Source organism: Pelmatolapia mariae, linkage group LG5, assembly GCF_036321145.2.
Source record: "Pelmatolapia mariae isolate MD_Pm_ZW linkage group LG5, Pm_UMD_F_2, whole genome shotgun sequence".
Lineage (NCBI taxonomy): Eukaryota > Metazoa > Chordata > Actinopteri > Cichliformes > Cichlidae > Pelmatolapia > Pelmatolapia mariae.
In genome coordinates, this window is record NC_086231.1 from 21,837,773 (window position 1) to 21,860,919 (window position 23,147).

Here is a 23,147-nt window from a genome sequence, read left to right on the forward strand (position 1 = left end):
TGCTGTTTGTCAACATATGATGAATATTTCATGAAGACAACGTTTTTTGTTGATAGTGTGTGCGTGTATCTGCTGTTATCATAATTTGTGAAATGATTAAATGTAGCTAGACTTTGAGTGAGTTATTTCCCCAACATTATTCAGGCAAACAAGTCTGTGTTGTTGTTTTTATCATTCGTTAAATCATCATGTGAAATTCAGCCCTCATTTATCTGTCTTGTTTTCCTGCGCATGTAAATAGCTTTATTATTACAGTCAGCGCGTGCAAGTCACTCCCTCCCATTATTGTCCTTTGCTGCAGAAAACAACAACAAACACTTAGATTGACCTCTTCAGTTTTTTCTCTGCTTCTTTGCATGTTCCACATATGATCTGATGGCATGTTTCTTACATCTGTTTTCTTGATAACAGGACTTTGACCTCCTGAAAGTCTGAAAATGTACGATTGCTTTTTTTATTGCTGCATCATATCATTGCTCCTGCGTGATTTTATAGTTGTACTTGGGACTCCTTGCAAAGTTTGTTAATTGCTTGTATAACAAAGGCAGTTCTTGAATAGTTTGGGTACAGCGGAGTAAGTCAAACTGCACGTTTAAACCAAACTAATGTGAGGTTTTGTAAGAAAAACATATCTGTTGTCATCTTGTTTATCTTCATGCTAACACCGTCTACCAGTTACAGTGGATGAGCGAGCTGAACAGCTCTGTGGAAACTGGCTCTGCCTGAACCTCCAGTTCATGTCACGCACACACGGCCATACACAATAACTGCAGTGGAAAACAAAGACTGACACACTGATTGCATAAATCTGATTGATGTAAGTTTGTTTTTTCTTCATATGTATAACCTCTCTCTCGCCCCCCCCCCCCCCCCCCCTGCCTAAAGGTAAGAAGGAAACTCAAAAACAAATGGTTAATGTTTTACCAATGACAGGAATCATTATCAAAAGCATTTCTTTTCTCCTCACAGAAGCTGCCTGCTTAGGAACAGAAGTTCAGAGAAACATTAAAAGACTTTAACATCTTTAATGGAACCTGATGCTCAATTTAACACTCTACTCTCAGGCTGTTTTACCAAAGAAAAACCTCACAGAAAACTGTTGAAGTGTAACTGAAGTATGTTGGTGCTTCAGGGTAAAGCTGAGAGTAGTGAAAGTAAATGGACTTGTTTTGCACCTGATGCAAACCATGAAAAAGTGCATTAAACTGTTTCGTACACACCACTAAAGAGTTCAGCTCCTAAATGTGCTCTTTTCCCATATGTCGATATTTGTCTTTATCTTCCTTTCGCTAAACTGTCGAATTCAATGAAACCTAGTCTGTTAAACATTTAAATCTCTTTACTCCCTCATGTGTCATGTGAAAAAGAAAGGCTTCACCGGACTCTTCTGTAGGAAATAAGAGCGATCAGACACTCTTGATTATTGGCCAGTGTAATCACATCTTGTAAAAGCAGGAGTTTTGGCAGCAAATTCAACCCAAGGTCAGACTGTGCAATGTTCAGACAAGTCAAGTTGAGTCAGTTTATTTATAAGTACATTTAAAACCAACATGGGTTGACCAAAGTGCTGTAAACCTATACGGAATATACTAGAGCAGGAAAATACAGAAGAATAGAAGAACAAGAAATACAACAAAAAGAAAAGTGTCAAAACGCAGTCACATTTAAATGGTCTCCTCCTGTGCTTTACTCTGCTTCCTTGATCAGCCGACCTTAAAGATCTATTCAGGAATATGCATAGTTAAAAGTTCAGAAAGGTAAGAGGGTGCAAGGAACCCAAGAGCTGCGTCTCAAACTCTACAAGACTCAGCTAGCATGTTAGATATTAAATTTCATGAAACTACAGTTAGACACGGGTTGAGGAGTTGTTTGGAAAGGTTGCTAGGATAAAGAACATGGCAGCAGGGCTCGGGTTAGCATCAAGTTGCATCTAAATAAACCACAAGACTTCTCAAACAACATCCCTTTGGAGTGAAGATGTTTGGGCATAATACACAGTGCTCTGTTTGGCAAAAACCACAGGATTAGCACAAGCACCTCATACCAAGAGTCAAGCACAGTGGTGGAGGGGTGATGATTTGGGCTTGTTTTGAGGCACAGTACCTGGACACTTTGCAGTCATTGAGTCCACCATGAACTCCATGAACTCTGTGTACCAAAGTATTTTAGAGTCCAGTGAGGCTGTCTAACATGTAAATCACACAACAGGACAACAGAATGCCTGAAAATAAGGGAGCTGTGCATAAATGAATGCCTACAAGCCGTGAGCAGAATCATCTTCAGCTCAACGTGGCAAAGACCAAGGAATTGATCGTGGACTTCAGGAAGACCAGGAAACACTTGACCCCTGTTTCAATCCAGGGGGTCAATGTTGAAATTGTGGAGGACTATAAATACCTCGGAGTATACATTGACAATAAACTGGACTGGGCTAAAAACACCACAGCACTTTACAGGAAGGGCCAGAGTAGTCTCAAAAAATAGAGGCGACTCTGGACCAAAAGTGGGCAGAAATTCCTCTACGACAAAACGAGACCCTGATTACAGAAAACAGTTACGTCAACTTATGGCTGCTGAAGGTGGCTCTACAAACGGTGGACTCATGAGTTGCACTTGTACTTCCTTTTTCACATGACAGTATATTTCCCCTTTCATTGCCAATTTAGGAATTATTTCATATGTTTTTTGATGTATGAGTTATGCACATATATCTATGTCTGAGGAGTCCAGCTGCAGCACACTTGACAAGCGTTAATCTAAGTAGCTCTTGCTGGCTCAAGCATGTGTATAAAGAGTAGCAATAGTCTGATTTAGAGGAAATGAACGCACTTATGACCATCTCTAGATTTCTTTTGGATAAGATTGAACCGATCTTGCTGAGTTGCCAGAGTTAAACAATTAAAATCCGGTCAGCTACTGCATGTTGTTCAGCAGGGGTGTCTCAGAGGACAAATAAACCTTTCATTTTTTAATGAATTTGATTAATGCTTTGGGACCTCTTTGACCGAACAGATATCGTTGTGGAACAGTGTCCTCTCCTGGTTGGAGCCTGTCACAGCAAGACATTTGTCACGTAGACATAGAGGCAGGTGTAACAGTGAAGTGTAGTGAGGTGGAGGAGTTGAAATACCTGTGGTCAACAATCCAAGATAATGGACAGTGCACAAGACAGGTGAGTGCAGAATGAGAAGAGAGTGCAGGCAGGGTGGAGTAGGCTGGAGACGACTGTCAGGGGTGATTTGTGACAGAAGAATAGCAGCAAGAGAGGAAGTAGTTTACAAGGTGGTAGTGATACCTGCTGTCACGTACGGTTTATAGACGGTGATACTGAGAAAAGGACTGAAAGCTGAGTTGAAGATGATAAGATTTTTACTAGGAGTGACCATAATGGACAGGATTGGAACATCAGAGGGACAGCTCGGGTTGAGCAGCTTGCAAACAAAGTCAAAGATGGTGATTGTGGATGTACTGGACAAAGCATGTTGACTATGAAGCTGCCAGAGAAGAAAAACAGAATCAGAATCAGAATCCTTTATTGATCCCTACGGCAAATTATTTTGGTTTCAGTGCTCCAGTATAAATAGTAACAAAGACAGACAATACACTAAGTAAGAAATAGACACAATATATACAATATATACATGCATATATATACATACATATATATATATATATATACATATAAGTCACTTATTGATAAATAGCTGAATAAAAAAAAGAGCGCGTGCAAAATGGGTGTAGCTATTGCAGTAAACAGTGTGTTAAGTGGATGAGTTGTACAGGGAGGTGGCCACAGGCAGGAATGATTTCCTGTGTCATTCAGTGGTGCTTTTTGGTACTCTCAGTCTCTCACTGAATGTGCTCCTGTGACTGATCAGCATGTCATGGAGTGGGTGGGAGGTATTATCTGACATTGTCTTTATTTTGGACAACATCCACCTCTCCGACACCACCTTAAGGGAGTCCAGCTTCATCCCCACAACATTACTGGCCTTACGGATCAGTTTATTGAGTCTGTTGGCATCTGCGACCCTCAGCCTGCTGCCCCATCATGCAACACACAACAGACTCATAGAAAATCTTTAGCATTGTCCGGCAGATGTTGAAGGACCTCAGTCGCCTCAAAAGATAGAGGCAACTCTGGCCCTTCCTGTAAAGTGCTGTTATGTTTTTAGCCCAGTCCTGGTCTTCCTGAAGTCCACGATCAGTTCCTTGGTCTTTGCCACGTTGAGCTGAAGATGATTCTGCTCACACCACGTGACAAAGGAGTCGACCACAGCCCGGTACTCTGTCTCATCATCCCTGCTGATGCATCCAACCACTGTAGAGTCATCAGAAAACTTCTGAAGATGGCAGGTCTCTGTGCAGTGGCTGAAGGCTGTGGTGTAGAGGGTGAAGAGGAAGGGGGAGAGGATGACAGCAAAACAAAGACAGCAAAGATTCATGGATGTGGAGAAGAGCTGGTGTGACAAAGGAAAATGCCAGGCTGAAATGGAGGCAGATGAGCCGCTGTGAAATCAGCCAAAAGAAGATGAAGAAGCTGTACGTATGTGGCAATGAAGCCTATCAGTTCCCGCTCCCAGCTGATGAGACAGATCATTCAGAAAATGGGTTTATTCGTAATACAGCAGGATTTTGGTTTCTTACATCACATACAGATGTCTCCATGCATTCAGCATTGAAACATGGTCTTCAACATTTTTTTAAAGTCTACTTGTGTAACTATAACGGTACAGAATGAATCATCAGAATCTTTTTTTTCTCTGCACTGATTGTTTCACAGACACAGTCTACATCAAAGTTTCTTTAAACCCCAAAGAGAACTGAAGAAATCTACCACCAAATATGAATCAAGTATACGGGCAAAAATCAAAAGAACACATTATACGACGAAATCTTTGCCTTACCATAGTGAGCTGTGGTGCGAAAGGAATAAATCATTCTTTACTGGTAAATATGAAACCAAACTCGGTGAGAGGAAAGCAATCAGAATATAAGGCCACAAAAACCAAAGGATCTAACTCATGGTTACGACAGATGCTGGATTTGTGCTGATGAGTTGGTAGGGCGGATGCACAGTGTGTTGCGCTATGACTGGTGTATGAATGGCAGCAGTACCCATGTGTGGCACAAAGGAATTGTTTCATTGACAGAAGTCTGCGGATTCTGCTGGTATCAGTGGCGACGCCGCAATCCTGTCTGCTGTTCGGAAAGTTGGTGGTTTGTGAATTTCTGCAAACTACAACATCAACATACAGTTTAAAGTTCAGTTCAGTTTGAAGAAGCAAATTGTGTGTGTCTAACTACATCATTCCACTTGTACTTACCTCTAGATACAGTTGTTGTGGCAAGGTTTACAGTGGCCCCGCTTGTCTGGATATTTAAAGATGGTTCCCTCCTGCCCCATAACACCCTCAGGACACATGGAGACACAGTGTGGGCCATCCTTCAGGCTGGCACAAGCTAGACATTTATTTGCTCCCTGCAGACAAAAAAAAGGGTGAATAAAAGCAGAAAGGTTTTTGCAAGAGTTGGAGGACAGTGGCATTATGGTGTACAGCCATTTTTTGTAAGGCCGCTAGGTGGCAGCAGAAGCCCTATGCCAGTTCTTTTGTTTTTTTTTCCTTCTAGAAGTTTTAAGTCAAACATACCGGGCCTGTGCACGTCTCCTTCCCCTCCTGGACCTTACACTCAGGGTGACAGGGCAGACACTCCCCTGACTTAGTAGCAAACTCCCTCTGCTTCCTGCAATCGAGGCATAAACCCAGTTTCTATTCAAGTTCAAAAACTTACAGCAGACATTAGTCACATCTTAGGGCCAATGCTCAGGATTTTCCTTAACAATGTATAGACCTATACAAAGTAATCCCTCTTAGTCTTCACTTATAACCAATGTTCCCTCTAATTTTTCATGTGTCTGAGCGAACGCACAAACTCCCTGAGCGGGCCCTTGGACCACTGTGAGCAACAGCAGAAGCGTGTACTGTGGTCACACCAGCATCGAATCCATCCAAGTTACATGGTTTATTAAAATAATCAAATTACAACATTTACATTTATGTTAGACTACTTTTAATTAACTGCTTTAGCCCACTTACAATGAAAATTTTAAAAAATCTTGTTCATGACCTGTGTAGTATGTTAATGCTATTGGAGGTAAAAATAACTTGAACTCCAATTTTGAAAACACCACTTTCTTTTTCTTTTTTTTTTAAATAAAGCTCTGACTTGTATTATGAGTCTGTGGTCTGGGAGAGAGTCTGTAGCTCTCTGTCTGCAAAATACAGTATATAATGACCAATGTTGGGCAATTAATTATATAGTTACTTCTTCAAAAAAGTAACTGTTATGCAAACAAGTTTTTTGCAGCTGTTTACCTAAAAATGCAGCCAAGGCGTTTTTTTAAACAAACATTTCAAACTATTTACAGAACAATCAGCTGTTCTGCATCAAATTTGATGCCACACAAATTATTTGTGCCACTCCGAAAAATAATTTCTGTCCACTATGAGACAACGGGAGATGTATCACTCCTGTAACACCTGTAGCACTCAGTAGTCGCCTCATTGTTCTGACACACACAACAAAACTATTGACTACACTACACACTAACTACACAAGATTTGCGATAAACGTTGCAAATCTCTTATGTCTCAAAACACCGCCTTCACTCCTAAAACTCCCCCCCTTCCTAAACAACTAAATACCATGTTGCCATATCATTTTTTGATTGGTCGACATGGTAATTTTTTGACCAATAGGAAAGGGTGGGGTTTTTTCTGGTGTTGTTTTTGCTCACAGGTAGAGAGCGCTTTCGAGCGTTTTCCTTATAAAACGCCGTTTTTACCGTTTCTTCCTGCAGTAAATATAAACAACGCTAGTATTCAGGAAGAAAACCAAACATTGCATATATTTTTATCATAACTCTGGTTTTACGTGGCCTATCAACACAATTTAAAAACTGGTATAAAGTCCACACTTTTCCCGTCAATAGTTCCGTCTGTCCTGCTCACATCTCCAATTGTTGTACACGTTGTCATTAGTGATGTGTCGGTCGCCAACGAAATGGCTCTTAGAGCCGGATCCTTATCACGAGCCGTGGGTGTTTTGTTTTGTTTTCTTTCTCTCACCCTCTCTCTCGCTCTTTTTTTCCCTTCACTCCGCATGCGAGCCTTGTGCTTTGCGCTGGGAAGAGGGGGGAGGGGCGGTAGTTACACTCGCAGTAGCACAGGAACAGAGCGGGAGGGAGAGACAGAGAAAGAGAGCCAGGGGCAACAACGTCACATTAGAAAGGTATAGTAATCATCCACAACTATTTTCAGTTGCGGATGATAAAGGATTCAGAAAGTTTATTCATGCAGGCCCATATGACAGAGAATGTGCATCTTCTGTTTGTTTTCACATTTTAATTTATATTTAATTGTGTTGTGGTTTGCAGTGTTTTGTGTTGTTTCCTGTTAAATTTGTTTAAAAGGAAAAAGCTGAAAATTTAAATAGTTAAAAGTTGAACTGTGACTAGTTGGTTTTTGTATTATATGATTTATTCATTACATTTTATGTGGAGTGAATAAATAAAAGTATATTTACGGTGGCCCCTACAGACAAAGCACGTATAAACTCCAAAACACGTACAAACTCCAAAACACGTACAAAACACAACAGAAGTGCTCCAGGATGCTAGGGGCAGTGTTGAGCTTTTGTTACCTAGTGGCTACACAAGCCAGCAATTACCAACGACCAGATTTGGTGTGTGGTAGTAACAGGTAAATGAACATATTTTTTTTTTATTATTTGAATATATATGAGTGCTTGTGTATAAATACACAAACAATACACATATGCTTTCAATTGTGTAATTTAAGTGATCTAGGTAGCTCTGTTTTGGAAGTTCAGTTAACGCTAGGAATGTGTTTTGGAATTTGTACGTGTTTTGTCTCTAGGGGCCACCACATATATTTATATATAAACATATATAAATAAAACCACTTTTTTTTTACATTAGTAATTCCTTCTGTGCATAATTTTATACTATTGTTAATAATAAATTAATTAAAGCAACAAAACAACCTGAAGAGCCGGTTCGGAGCCGAAAGAGCCGGAAATCCCATCACTAGTTGTCATTAACATGGCTTCACTCCTCATCAGCTGCTTTGCTAGCTAAAGCACCGGTGTCGGCACATAAGGACGCTGTCATAGCCTGTCAACGACGTTGATTAGCTGCGTATATATGAATGTGAATCGCGTTATTGGCTGGACTATGGGATAAGGTGGCATCGTTCTAATCCCATACGGGAGCAGCCAGTCACTTACTGACTAACTCTGCAAAACAGAATTGTTAAACTATTAATTTTAATTTCAATTCAGGTTAGATTTTTTTTTGTGCGAAACGCAGATTTTCTGTGCGCAGAGACCATGCCAGCAGTGCGCAATTGCGCACGCGCGCAGTTTAGAGGGAACATTGCTCTAACCCACTAGAAGTGGGCGGCAATGCATTTGAATCAGTTACTCGATTTGTCTCCCCTGCTGATTTGTGCACAGAGAGCACCGTGGATACGATTAAGCATGTACTTTATCTGTATTTGCACATAATCCAGCAATGTGGCACTTCAAACAGGGTGTGAGTATTTGTGCTTTAAAATGTAAATTCTTTTTGAAACTATCAGAAAATATCAATTCTCTAAATCACTGATTGTTTCTTTAATACCACTCTTTCTTGTCATTCACTCTCTATCAACCTGCATACATGTTACACCGTCAAAGCTTTATATTAATAATCACTTTATACGTCATTTTGTGAATACTGACCCAGTTAAGAACATGCAGTCTGGTACACAGGTTCCTCCCCTGCTGTATTTCTTACAGCTGACACACTGGTCTGGGCCCGGACCCCAGCAGCCATCAGAGGAGCACAGCGGGTGACACACATGCTTTCCTTTAACTAAGGACACAACCAAAACAGAAACGATGTTATGAGCACAGCCATTGTTCACAATCACATCTTGCAAGTTTTAAATGGTCCGCCCCCACTCACCACATTCATCCTTCTTTTGGTTGTTGGTGATGGCTAAGAGCCTTGAACGTTTCTGTGGACGGGAGCCTAAAAGCTGTGTCCAGTTGACAGTATCATGATAGCAGAGATTCTTGTTTCCTTTAATGTACACGGCACCATTATTTATGTTTTGCAGTGAGCGCAACCCCAGCGAGGTCAGAGAATTGATCTTAACCACCAGGAGTGCATAGCTCCTGTAGAACAGCAGGAAGTAAATAAAGGTCAGAAAGTGGATGAAAATGTTCCAATTTTGTTTAAAATACTACAAAATCAAAGTGAATATTGAAAGCCATATTTCTTTTAGGTTTAGCAATTTTCAAGAACATGATGTCAGACATTATTTTTTAAGGTTTACAAACATAATTAAGCATGCACTTTAGTTGTATTTGCACAAAATCCAGCAGTGTGCCACTTTGTGTTTCTTGTTGTTCTTACTGATCACATTTAATGATGTAATATAATCTTTCACAGTGTGTTTTTTTCACCATCTATTCATTTTGATACCTTTTAGACACAATATGAATTCAGTGATACAGTGTCTGAATGTCATGTTTTTCAAATTGCATACCCCATGTACTTACAAAGACAAACAGCCAACAAACATATTCATGTTTAATCTTCAGTATTTTCATGCATCATGTACTATGGTGCATGGAAATACTACAACAAAACTGATACTGCAGTATCAATTTTGTAGAATCTACTTTGGTAAATTCTTTAGTTATATGTGAACTCATTAAAGCTGAGAAGGCGGTTTGTTTTTAATGCTTTAGTGCTTTTGGTTTCAGATGGGATTTAAACCCAGGTAAAAGTACTCTGATGTACCCCATCTTGCTTTCCTCTCATTTACTGAAGCTTGAGACCAGCCTGAAAAGAGCTTTTTCTTTGTCAAATTGATGTCAAAAACATGCTGCCTCTCCCAGCTTAACCAAACAATCCCAGTGCTAAATTATCCCTGAAAAAATCATACTGAAAAATACCAACACCACTGATTCGGACAGAACATTTGTAGGCTCTAAGAGGAGATAGAGAGATGTGAGCATGTGAAATCTTTACTGTACCTTTTACTAATCACTCCTCTAAACAGGATAACAAGATAGGATAGAAATTAGAAATAACAAAGAAAATAAAAAACAAAATGACATTTATATTCCAGCAAATACTCTGTCTGCATAACAACGCAGAAAAGACAAAAACAAAAAAACAGTTTCTCACTTGTAAAGTTTTCTTCCCTGAATTGTTTGGAGGTTGGAGAAGACTGACAGGTCAGACATGCTTGCAGGCCACGACTGGATATTGAGGAAGTCTGAAAACAGAGAGATTGTTTTTCAGAAGCCTTAACCAGACTGCAAATGGCATTAAATAACATAAAAAGATAAAAGCAGTCTAAGTGACAGTCTAAAAAAAAAAGCACAACTCTCTCCACAAACACACATACACACACCTGTAATCTCCTCCACCGTGTTGAAGATTTTCAGTTTTTCTGGATCAAGGGGTGGTACGTTGTTGTAGGCATCACTGAGCAAAAATGAAATAAGTAAAAGGACAAAGCATGTTGCAAAAACGTCAAATATTAAAATTTAAATATTTGCTGCGTTTTATGAAAGTATTTGTTACCCTTCTATTCCCGTCACCAGGAAGTTAAGACTTCCCTGGATCTTAGTGCAGTTTATGAAACTTTCTATGTTGCGAGCATCGACCGTTTCGCTGTTTGAATCAGTCCAGCTTGTGCCATGGCAAACTGGGAAATAAAAAAAGATGAGAAGGAAACAGTTAATAACAGTAAAGCTGTAAGGTATCTGTACAGAGAGCTTGAGTTCGATCTGCATGAAATACCTTTAGGGCAGAGGCCTTTGCAGGGCTCACATGTTTTCACATCATTTTTCTCCACTTCCATTTTATCAGATGGGCAGTTGCTCACACATGAACTGCCATCCACCACAAAGTTTTCTACTACAAAAACAGAAAACACATGAGAATAAATGCATAAATGATTGTCAGCAACTGCGTTAAGCCTTCAGTAAACACTGTGAAGAAAGCTGAACAGCGCAGTCATAACAATGATTAAAAATATATAAAAACAGCACTCTTATAGGAAGAAACTATGTATAAATTCTGAGTTTATGTGAATATTGTCATGTGTGGGACTCACTGGGGCATTGGGTCACACAAATAGAGCCGTACTGGTACTTGGCATTGGGGTTGGGCTCCATTCTGTATGTAAGCCTGTTGTAGATCATAGTCTGTGGGCACTGAGGCACGCAGGAGCCCGAGTTGTTGAAGTTCCTGCAGGCCTGCAAAATGCATTTTATAACAGAGGAACATTTCATTTTTACATCTGCATTTTCTGTACTGCAACATGTGAAAATATCTTATCATTAAAGCCTGTGGAAGATTTGGACTCACAAAGCAGTCTGTATCCTTAGGCCCAGTGCAACCTCCAGCACACTCAACGTGGCAGCACTCGCTCGGGTTTCTACCAAAGCAGCGGCCACTACACTGAGGGGCGCACACGGTCTTTGTCACTGTAAGAGAGTCGACGCTTGTAAAAACCTGGCGTGAAACTAAAACTGTACCGTAGATGCATATTAAACTTTTAACTTTGAAGTTACGTATATTATTAACAATGTGCAATAAAAGATGTAAATGAACAACTCTGGCAGCAGCCATGACACATGTGTGAGACATCTCAAAGGCATCACAAGGTAACCAGTGCGTGGAAAATAAAGACATTAAAGATAATGGTGTTTGATATCACTCACAGATCTGGCATGTGTCATTTCCTGGACCCCAGCATGGCACGTCTCCACAGGCTTTGTGACAAGGCTCTGAGATAAAAACTTTCTTATTAGTTTCCGCATTTTAAAGCAAAACCAGAACAAAAGACTTAAATTAAAGGAAAAGTTCAGATTTTGTTTTTGTTTTCAATCCAAAGTTCAGCAGAAGCAAAAAATGAAACCTCACAAGTAGGGATGCAACGATACCAATTTTTTCAAACCGATACGATACCGATGCTTGGATCTGAGTACTTGCCGATACAGAGTACAAAAACAGATACTTCTACCACACACACACACACAAATGCAATGAATTGGAAGACAGGTTTCATTTTATTATCTGCCGATAAAAAATAAAATCTTAATAAAAATGACCACAAAAAAATTTCAAGTGAAAAATAAGCACTTCTGTTAAATTATTGCAGTCTCCACATTGTAATTTAACAAAATATCACTGAACTATTGGCACTGTCTCGAGCTTTCAGAATAATAAATAAACACTTCTGTTTGGAATAAAATAAATACAAATTAGGTTTGAGAATAAAATAAACTTTTAAATTATTGCAGAGTGTCCATATTGTAAACAAGCAAACAAAAGCCGCCAGTCTCACTCGCCTAACCCTGTGCCTGTTTAGCGCGGGATGTCCCCCTAGTGGCCAATCTAAAAAACTACAACAGAAATGACAAGCCACCCTCTGATTAATGAAATAAGTTAGTATCGGTTCATGGTATCAGTTAACTTTTACGAGTATGAGTACACACACATTTTACAGTATCGGCCCCGATACCAGTATCGGTATCGGTGCATCCCTACTCACAAGTTACAAGATGCAACTTGCAGCACTGAAAAATGAAGCCTGCAGTTCCTCTAATGGCCAGTTGAGGGTGAAGCCAAGTGCCAGTTAACCCCAATAAGACGTTCAAATTAAAATGTTTCGCCAGCGCAAACATGTTTACAGACTTAAACAAAAAATGGTTTCTGTCTTTAGAACTAATTTGGCCTTTTGTGGGGTTTTTTAAAAATGACTCATGTGTTTAAATTGTTTTAAGGCTTTGCAGTTTGAGATCAGGGGCTTCTAGACCACCACGTGTCAGCTAGGTGTCACCTTTAGGTTTTTTTTTTGGGTGGTTTCTGTGTGGTTAATTGCATCAATTTGTGGAGTGAAATTCTACTATTTTATTTGCATGTTAGTACAATTAGCAGGTATTTATGTCTGGGTGATGCAATGCATCAGTCTATGGATGCACATTAACATTAAGCTTGCTAGTATTAGCTTAAGATTCCAACCTGTGGGCTCAAACGGATTCACTTCTGGCTCCTAAAAACAAGACGCAGATACATCTATGTGTGTAGTTACAACCCTGTGCACTCACTTTCCGGCCCATTGTCCTCTATCATAATTTGGGCTGTTCCATCCTTCACTATGTCCAGCCAGTTCACCTGCGGGGCGTAGCTCAGATACTTATTCTGGATGATCTTCACTCCTCCCCTGAGGATCTCTGTAGAAGGTACACATAGGTGTAAATGGGGCAGTACAATTAGGAAAGCAAGCCCGAACAGGCCTGTGACTCATCCTATCAAACTCTGCCATTCTCTGTTTACTACACAGCAAACGTATCATGTGCTGGAGTTCATGTTACACTGGCAGTTGAGCGGTTGAGCACATGGTACATTCCAGGGACTTCACATCACTCCTATACACACAAGCACACACACGGGCACAAACACACACACACTGCTGCGTTTCAACAACCGGTATTCTAAAGGTGTGGCTCAACTGTGTAGGTGTGGGAGCTCCAACAGTAAGAGTGCCACATCCAACTTGACCTCTTATCTGCTCCAATCCAGCCTCCCACATGTTAAACACACGCTATACATCAAATGAGTGACTCTCTGTGTACCTGTGAGGTGAGTCAGGCCCAGTTCTTGAAGGCCATGCTCCCCATCCCTCTGATAGTTGGCCATGACAGCCAAGGCATACTGGTCCTCATACAGTGTGCTGCCTCTGATGATGCGCAGGTGGTGCAGTGGGAGGCGGCTGAACTCATTGATAGCAAAAAGAATGTACCCTGTCACCTCCTTGATAGACTGCAAGGCAAAAGAAAAGAACAAGGAAGAGAAAAATGCAGTTTGTCAATTCTTCTGCTCAATCAAATTGTTATCAGGGTCACAAATCAGCAGGGGCGTGTTTGCTTACTGAATTAGTCACTGTGACTCCAGTGGCATGACTAGCACAAAAGGAGTGGGGGCATAAATGAGCTCACTCTGGATTTGAGACAAAATCCATTACAGAGAGCGATCAAACACAACAAGTGTTGACTTTCTGTGTTCTCCTGGGCGAATGAAAATGGTTGATTCACATACTTACCCATCTTGTCAGTGACACATTTGCAGTGAAAGGAATAACAGTAAGTTCCTTAACTTCCTGTCTGACAGACGCCAAGCGGTCAGACTGGGCAGCACCACCTCATCCCCCATCACACTGAACACTGGTGCTCCACAGGGGTGTGTACTGAGCCCTCTCCTGTACTCACTCTACACCTACGACTGCACGGCCACTAGAAACTCCAACATCATTGTGAAGTTTGCGGACGACACTACAGTGGTGGGTCTTATTACCAACGGTGATGAGACGGCCTACAGGGAGGAGGTCAGCGCCCTGACCCACTGGTGTCAGGACAACCATCTCACCCTCAACGTCGCAAAGACAAAGGAGTTGATAGTGGACTTCCGGAGGTGCAGAGGAGTACACACCCCCATCACCATCAACGGCGCCGCTGTGGAGAGAGTGAGCAGCTTCCGCTTCCTTGGTGTACATCTGGCTGAGGATCTTACGTGGTCAGTACACATAAACAAAACAGTGAAGAAGGCGCAGCAGCGCCTCTTCTTTCTCAGGAGACTGAAGAGATTCGGCATGAGCCCCCGCATCCTCAGGACCTTCTATCGCTGTGCCATTGAGAGCATCCTCACTGGATGCATCACCACCTGGTACGGCAACACCGCTCACAACCGCAAAGCTCTCCAGAGAGTAGTGCGGTGTGCTGAACGGATAATTGGAGGTGAGCTTCCCTCCCTCCAAGACATCTACAGGAAGCGGTGCCTGAGGAAAGCGGGGAGGATCATCAAGGACTCCAGTCACCCCAGCCATAAACTGTTCAGACTACTACCATCAGGAAGGAGGTTCTGCAGCATCCGGTCCCGTACCAGCAGACTGAGAGACAGCTTTTTCCATCAGGCCATCAGACTGCTGAACACTTCATAGACACCTCACCCTCACTACTGGAACTTCAACATTATGCACTCCATACTGTATATAAATACCACTGTTTTGCACATACCAACCTCTTATATATCTTATTTTATTGTTTACTTTATTTCATTTGTAAAACATGTATATACATACTATATACACACTCAAACACACACACGTAGAAAAACATATTTAGTATACACATTCAGTAATGTATATACCTTTACATATTGTACATATATTTATTACTTTTTAGATTAGCCATTTTTATATTTTGCTTGTTTTACATTATTGTATTTTGCACAACTCTGTTGCTTGTGAAGCTCGCACACAAGAATTTCACTCACATGTACTGTACCAGTGTACCTGCGCATGTGATGTGACAATAAAAGTGATTTGATTTGATTTGATTTGATTTGATTTGAACAGTAGTCAAACTCTCTCTTGGTTTGTTCTTCGTAATGTTTGCAAACTCACCTCCAGAAAGCTGAAGTCTCTGGTGTGGTCCATCATGGTGATCTCGAGGTTGCCCATCACAATGTCGCAGTTATTGTACCTCGTCTTCATCAAGTTGTACATGATTTCTGAATTTCCAGTCGTGCTCAGAAGGTTCTTGGTGCCGTCGCAAACGGTCACTGCGAAAAGCAAAGGTTCTTAGATTTAAAAAAAAGTGAATTCATTAATCATCAGATTTTTAAAAGGCTATCCACGTCAGTATACAGCAGGCCATTTTCCACAACCTTCAGCACACTGCTTATCATGTTCAGTTTCAACAGTTTAATTGATGAACTAAAAATAAGCACTTTCCATTCACGTTAGCACAGCAGCCTATAGGTTTACATAGCTAACTGGTGTGTGTATGTGTCAATGAGTTTCAGGTGAAATTGTTCGATACATTACTTTTCTTGGGTAATGACCTCAACACTGGTTACAGTCTACAATCTGGTTACAGGGTACAATCCCAAAACACTGACTTATGAAACAGTAGTGCCAGTGCTGCGTGCCACTACCTTCAGATAGACCAAACTGGCTACTATCAGAAAAGAAAGTGGAAGCCTTCAGTTTGACAAACAGACACCACACAGCCAGGGGCGGATCTAGAGAAATTTTCTTAGGGTGGCATGAGGGTGGCAAAGAAATCAAATGGGGGGGCAAAATCAAAGCCTTTTTTTTCCAAAAACATATGCAGGTGGTTACATATGGTTAAAATAATTCAAATGCAGTAAGTATACACATTTTTCATATAAATAGTCTATAATTATTGTCTGTAGCCCACATAATTACACATTTTAGTTACATAAAACATGTGAGTTTTGATCCTATGTACTGTATAGCCTGTATAATAAATAAATATGTAGCCCAATAACTATAAAATCCAGAAAGGTACACAACATGGGACGGTTCATATACAAACACAAGTCTAACTTAAGTTTCACGCTGTTTTTTGTTAGAAAACAATCACATTGTTACTTGCTTAAATTACACAAAATGTCAGAAATCTGCACTGTCATGAACAAAAATTTAAACCTAATTTTTCATGATTTGTTGGATTAACCCACTGAGGTCTGAAATACAACCGGTCATTTTTCACTCCTTTTGAGTTTACGTTTGTAGTTCACCCTCAAATTGTTTCATTTTATTTTTTCCCCTTGCCTTGTTTGGCATCATTCTTTTCAGCTCAACTGAATTTAGTTGTTTTTTCACTGACATACTGCATTAGTATTACTGATCTGAAATCACACAAAGAACTTAAAATTCTAGTAGTATTTTTTACTGTAAAAAACCCACAGACATGTTGAGTAAATTTTTATAACTTGAAATGCAAATATAAATTGTACATTTTGTAAACAGATACAACTATTTATCTAAAAATGCAGCCAATACACCTGCCGTTTTTTTCCATTTTGTACAACCATTTAAAAATATTACTAAAACTAAAATGAGAGAACAATCAGGTGTTGCAATAAGATGCCCCACAAATGATGTGTGCCAGTAAAAAAAAAGTTTGTCCACCAAAAGACAGAGGAGAAGAGCACAGGGATAAACCTGCAGGCCTGACAACAGGAGGTGTATCACTCCGCTGGTTTTCTACTTAGTGACAGTGTTTACAAATGTGCCTTAGTGACACTCACTAGTGCCCTCACTGACACAACTACACAACAGAACAACTACACAAGACAACACAACACACTAAGTATACACTCCACGCTAAATGTCACAAATCTCCCACATCTAAAAACTCTCTCTCTCTCTCTCTCTCTCACTCGCTCGCTCTGTCTCGCTGCCGTTACCGTCACTCCCAAAACTTTTCCCTCTTCCTAAACAACCAAATCCCACGTGTTGACTTTTTTTTAATTGGTCGACATGGTACATTTTTCCACCGATAGGAAAGAGGTGGCTCTTTTTCCTTTCTTTACTGTTTTCGCGCTGTCCTTAGAAAACGCTTAAAACACACACAAAAACGTGACGTCAGTATTTAGAAAAAAGCGTGGCTTATATATATTATCATAACTCTGGATTTACTGGCCTGTAATTAAAATTTAAAAACTTTGAAGTCCGAACTTTCAATGTGGGCTGAAATAGAGACTCAGCGTGGCTGCAGCTTGTTGCTATGTCAGCTTAAATCAGTGATGTGATTTGGAGGTGCAGCGTGTCCGTGGACCAGAGAGGGTTAATAACACTCACCTTCATTCTATTTCCAGAGTGTAACATCCAACCACCTGTGTAAAATCCGAAATTCCCATGGTGCTGTTCAAAATGTGCTCTGGCACAATCATAAACATGGCTTGCTACTGAAAACAAGAAAAAGGCCGGTCCTGCAATGGACCGAACCATTTGTTAATGGTGGGGGGGGGGGGGGACACTATGCAATATATTCAGTTTTAGCATTTATATTCACTATTGACTATAACTATGCTCAAACTGTTAATGCTATCTTATTTTAATAAACAACACTGTCATATGCAAAACTGGGGTGGCACTTGGGGTGGCAAGGGATCATTTTAGGGTGGCACTTGCCACCCCATGCCACCCTTCTAGATCCGCCCCTGCACACAGCTACTTGGTTACTTGGATATCTATATCTATGCATCTGTTCACATCTTTCTGGCTTGATTTTAAAGATCAACTTGCAAGTTTAAGAGCCGTTTTTAAACTATAAAAAAAAACCCACAGACAGTAGCGGTTTTTGATAAGGGCGACATGGGCGGTTGCCCAGGGCAACATCGTGGTGGGGACAGCATCACGGGCATCGGCAAAAAAAAAAAAAAAAAGAAAAGAAAAGAAAAGAAAAACATCATGCCAGCGCATTTTGGGGATGTGCACCGATCGGTTTTCTATCACCCATTTGCTGGGAGTAAGAGCCCCCTCCGTTTGCGAGGTGCGCCTGCTGCTTGCGGCACAGGGAGGAGAGGGGCTCTGGCTGGCTGGAGCGGCATCTGATAACCAGCTCGCAAAATAAAACAAAATAAAAACAAACCAACAAACACGAAAACACCAGACTTTTTGATACAGACTTATAATTTGCAAGTGAGCGCGAGAGCCCTCGGTGCGCCTGCTTGCTGCTGTGCTGAAGTCAAAGTAAACTTTATTGTCATCTCCGCTTTATACAGTACAGTATATAGAGAGACGAGACAACGAGGCCCCAGTTGCAGCAGTGCAAGTAAACAAACAATAAATATAAGAAGATTAAGAAAATAAATATACACTTTAGGACTAGGGGTAAACGGATCAATAACAATTTAAAATTTATAATTTACAGTTTGATGATTTAAAGTCTCACACAACCTGTCGACAGGGGAGGGGGCCGGCTGCTTCCAAATAGAGCACATTTCAATCATAATGTTGTAAATCCAAGCCCATTATGTATTCATGACTTGAATCCTGGGTTGTGTGAAATCCCAGAAATAAACCCTCGACAAAGCAAATCCGTGAACTAAGGTGTAGATTTATTAGGTTATGTTGTGGTGAACCTTGGGTTAGAGCAGTGGTTCCCAAACCTTTTTCGCTAGGCCCCCCTTTGTTTCACAAGACCCCCCCCCCCCCCCCCCAAAAAAAAACCCCAAACAAACAAACAAACAAACAAACAAAAAAACACGTCCTCCAACCACACACACCCATATTTTGTTTTCAAATTCCATTGCGGTTTATTTCACACCTCAAACATTTAGTAAACGATTAATCAAATACAAGTAAACTGCAATAAATTACAGGTAGCAAGAAAGTAAACGAACTCTTTTACGCTACGTCCACACCTACACGGGCATTTTTGAAAACGCAGCTCCACACGTCCACACGTAAACGGCGTTTCGAATCACCGAAAAACTGAGATTTTTTAAAACTCCTTTTTTGCGTTTATGTGTGGATGAGAGTTCGTCACGCAACGTCAAAGGTATGTGCCTTTTTTCACGTCACGCTGTGCGCCACGTTATTGTTTACATGAGATGAATTGCAGAATGGCAGATAGAGACAAAATATGGTTTCTGTTAATCTGACTATCTTCAGGTTTTACATGCTTACATATACACGCAGTTACTGTCCCTCCATTTAGAAAGGCAGAGGCGTCACGGTGTAATTATTTTACTTGTAGTTGTTTTTTTCCTGTGTAATAATATTCAACATTGCTATCAAATAAAAAAAATGCCTCTCTGTGCAAAATGGGTTCAAAAACATAAACAACTGTGGGATACTGTTTGTCCGTGATTTAGACAGGGGGAACAAATCGTGGCAGGATCAGCCTGATATTATTTGTATCCCGCTGTAACTTTACTGTATAAAGAGCTAACATCTCCAAAATGTCAGGAGTAGTTAGTCATTACAACAAGTGTTTGTGAACTAAAAATCAAGAATGTGGGATACTGTTTGTCCGTGATTTGGAGAGCCCAGCGTGTGCTCCCGAAGAAGGGAAAACCAATTCTGCAGGGGAGACCTGGCACTTGCGCAAGTGAAGCCAAAGGGAAGATATGCTTCACCATATTTTCTAGTATTTGGCTTGGAATGAAGTTGGTTTGGAAACATATTTGGCGATGCTTCATCTCCTGCTTTGCATTTGTGTGGGCGCCCCGTCAAAAAACCTGTCCATTATGCTAGCAGGGTCCAAGCATTCTTTTTTTTTTCTTTCCCTGCAATGGCTCTGCGCCCCCCCTAGGGGGCGGGCCCCACACTTTGGGAAGCTCTGGGTTAGGGGATGGGTGTTCATACTGGAGTGCAAAATTCAAACCAATGGAAGATAATACTAATAATAATAATAATAATAATAATAATAATAATAACTTTATTTATAAAGCGCTTTCAAACAAAGTGCTGTACAACTGTTTGAAACTAAAAAGATAAATAAAATAAAAGCGATACATAGCAATACAGGTAAAATACACAATACAAGTTATAAACAGTAAAAATATAAAAAACTAAAAGCCATAGAATTAAGACATGTAAGATAGGGTGAACAAATGTGTCTTCAGCTTAGTTTTAAAAACCTCCACAGGACATGCCTGCCTAATATCTTGAGGGATCGTGGGATCTGGCTCTAGGAACCTTTAGAAGACCAGAGTCCTGAGATCGGAGACAAGACAAGAAAACTTCAAAGCCATCAGGTGCTCAGTTTAGAAAAAAGAGAAAAGAAGAGGAGGAGAAACGAGCAAAAGATACAGGTAAGCAGATGTGTCATTGGATAATAGCAGGTCATGTATCCTGAAACAATCAGAATCAGAATCAGAACACTTTATTAATCCCTAAGGAAATTATGTGGGTTACAGTTGGTCCAAGAGGAAACTGTAAAAATAGTAACAGTAACAGACTAAACTCCAAAAAATACATTAGGTTACAGATTTTACACATTTAAGAAATAGCACTAATATATACAGATCACTCAATTATAAATATCAAGGATTAACAGCGGTGATTATAAATAAATATCAAAAAAATTGACAAGAATATTACAGAGTAGAAAAGAGCGTGTATAAAAAGGGTGTAACTATTGCAGTGTTTACAGTGCATTAGATGGAGAAGTTGTACAGGGAGGTGGCCACGGGCAGGAATGATTTCCTGTGTCATTCAGTGGTGCTTTTTGGTAAACTCAGTCTCTCACTGAGCGTGCTCCTGTGAGTAGCTAGGACATCATGGAATGGGTGGGAGGTATTATCCATATCTTGGACAACATCTGCCTCTCAGACACCACCCTAACGGAGTCCAGCTCCATCCCCACAACATTACTGGCCTTGTGGATCAGTTTATTTAGTCTGTTGGCATCCGTGACCCTCAACCTGCTGCCCCAGCATGCAACAACATAGAGGATAGCACTGGCCACAACAGGGATACAACAAGATAACATTAATTAGTAGGGATAGTGAAAACTTCTGTTTACGTTTATGAGCCACTTGGCTTTGATAGTAAACAGTAGACACTGATGTAGCTTACTGAATCTTTTGGACTGTGTTCAGCACAATATTAATTAGTCAGCGTCAATTGTTGATTTGCCCTATTCTCATTGTCTGATGAATTATGATGGCTGTTTGTTAGTCGTTTGCAGTTGTTTGGGGGGGGGGGGGGGGGGGGCACAGGGAGTGTTCGCCCAGGGCTCCAAACAGCCTAGGACCGCCACTGTATTCATCGTTCCTCTCCCAGGCTAATGATAAAAACAAACGTGTGTCAATATGTGTGTGCGGGTGTTTATGCCCACCTCCTTGAGTCTGAGCGCAGCAGAGCTGGAGTACACACGGCAGCAGGACGTAGAGCACCTGCTGCACCTTCTTCACAAGGACCTTCATTCTTATTCAAATCTCCAGGCTGCCGTCGAATCAAATAAACATCACCATCGTATTTATAGAGAAGAAATGTGTCCTTGTATCGTCCCAAATCCCCTCGTTGCTGTCGTTTTCTTAATCCTCTGCTTCACCTTGTTCTAGTCCTCATGAACAGAAGGAGTACATCCAGTTAGAAAAACAAAACAAAACAAAACCTGTTTGTGTTTTCTCTACATTTGTCACAACCTTACTAGTCGACCGCTCGGGTTTGTGTGGAGAAGAGTCACTACATCGCAGTGATTGGAGCGCACCGCGGAGCCAATCAGTAGCGGGAGCGGCTGTTATCCTCTGGCACTGATTTTTGTGGGCGGGAGCCAAACGCACAACACACAATAGCATAAAAAAAAGCCAGTAGAAACATCGAAAACAACTTGAAAAATGCGTTCACACCTTTGCTCCTATGTCCAGTTGGAAACCGTGTTAAAAACGCGTGCTGCCTTCAGAAAACAGTTTCCCTCTCTGTAAGTGAGGCCGATTGATCCACAGTTCTGTTGTCTACAGTTTAGTAATAATGATAATGGTGTGAATTAAATGACAATAAAATAGCAACAAAAGTGTGCCACAATAGTAACACAAAGAGTAAGATATTATATCAGTAAAAACAACACCTTCCAGCTCTTATGTGGGAGGATGATATTGCAAAGCTGTGCCATGCATTTCTGCCATGTGAGTGCATTAAAAACTGCTGTTTGCGTGGCTGCACTGGTTCGGGGCCATTTTCTTCCTGCTGTTTGTCAACATGTGATGAATATTTCATGAAGACAACGTTTTTTGTTGATAGTGTGTGCGTGTATCTGCTGTTATCATAATTTGTGAAATGATTAAATGTAGCTAGACTTTGAGTGAGTTATTTCCCCAACATTATTCAGGCAAACAAGTCTGTGTTGTTGTTTTTATCATTCGTTAAATCATCATGTAAAATTCAGCCCTTATTTATCTGTCTTGTTTTCCTGCGCATGTAAATAGCTTTATTATTACAGTCAGCGCGTGCAAGTCACTCCCTCCCATTACTGTCCTTTGCTGCAGAAAACAACAACAAAAACTTAGATTGACCTCTTCAGTTTTTTCTCTGCTTCTTTGCATGTTCCACATATGATCTGATGGCATGTTTCTTACATCTGTTTTCTTGATAACAGGACTTTGACCTCCTGAAAGTCTGAAAATGTACGATTGCTTTTTTTTTTTTAAATTGCTGCATCATATCATTGCTCCTGCGTGATTTTACAGTTGTACTTGGGACTCCTCTCAAAGTTTGTTAATTGCTTGTATA

General features: G+C 40.6%; 1 protein-coding gene across 1 annotated transcript; it reads right to left on the minus strand.

The window, feature by feature from the left end:
- Positions 1 to 4,599: 4,599 nt before the first annotated feature.
- On the minus strand, positions 4,600 to 22,428 carry LOC134627800 (receptor tyrosine-protein kinase erbB-3-like). Its single transcript, XM_063474189.1, has 16 exons — positions 21,754 to 22,428; positions 15,555 to 15,712; positions 13,729 to 13,915; positions 13,201 to 13,326; positions 11,812 to 11,877; positions 11,456 to 11,574; positions 11,202 to 11,343; positions 10,886 to 10,999; positions 10,667 to 10,790; positions 10,494 to 10,567; positions 10,265 to 10,355; positions 9,032 to 9,243; positions 8,806 to 8,938; positions 5,652 to 5,745; positions 5,328 to 5,482; positions 4,600 to 5,239 (listed from the first exon to the last, which is right to left on the minus strand). Exons 1-15 carry the CDS (start codon positions 21,839 to 21,841, stop codon positions 5,330 to 5,332), a joined length of 1,881 nt encoding a protein of 626 aa, XP_063330259.1. The 5' UTR covers positions 21,842 to 22,428; the 3' UTR covers positions 4,600 to 5,239; positions 5,328 to 5,329.
- Between the last annotated feature and the right edge of the window lie 719 nt (positions 22,429 to 23,147).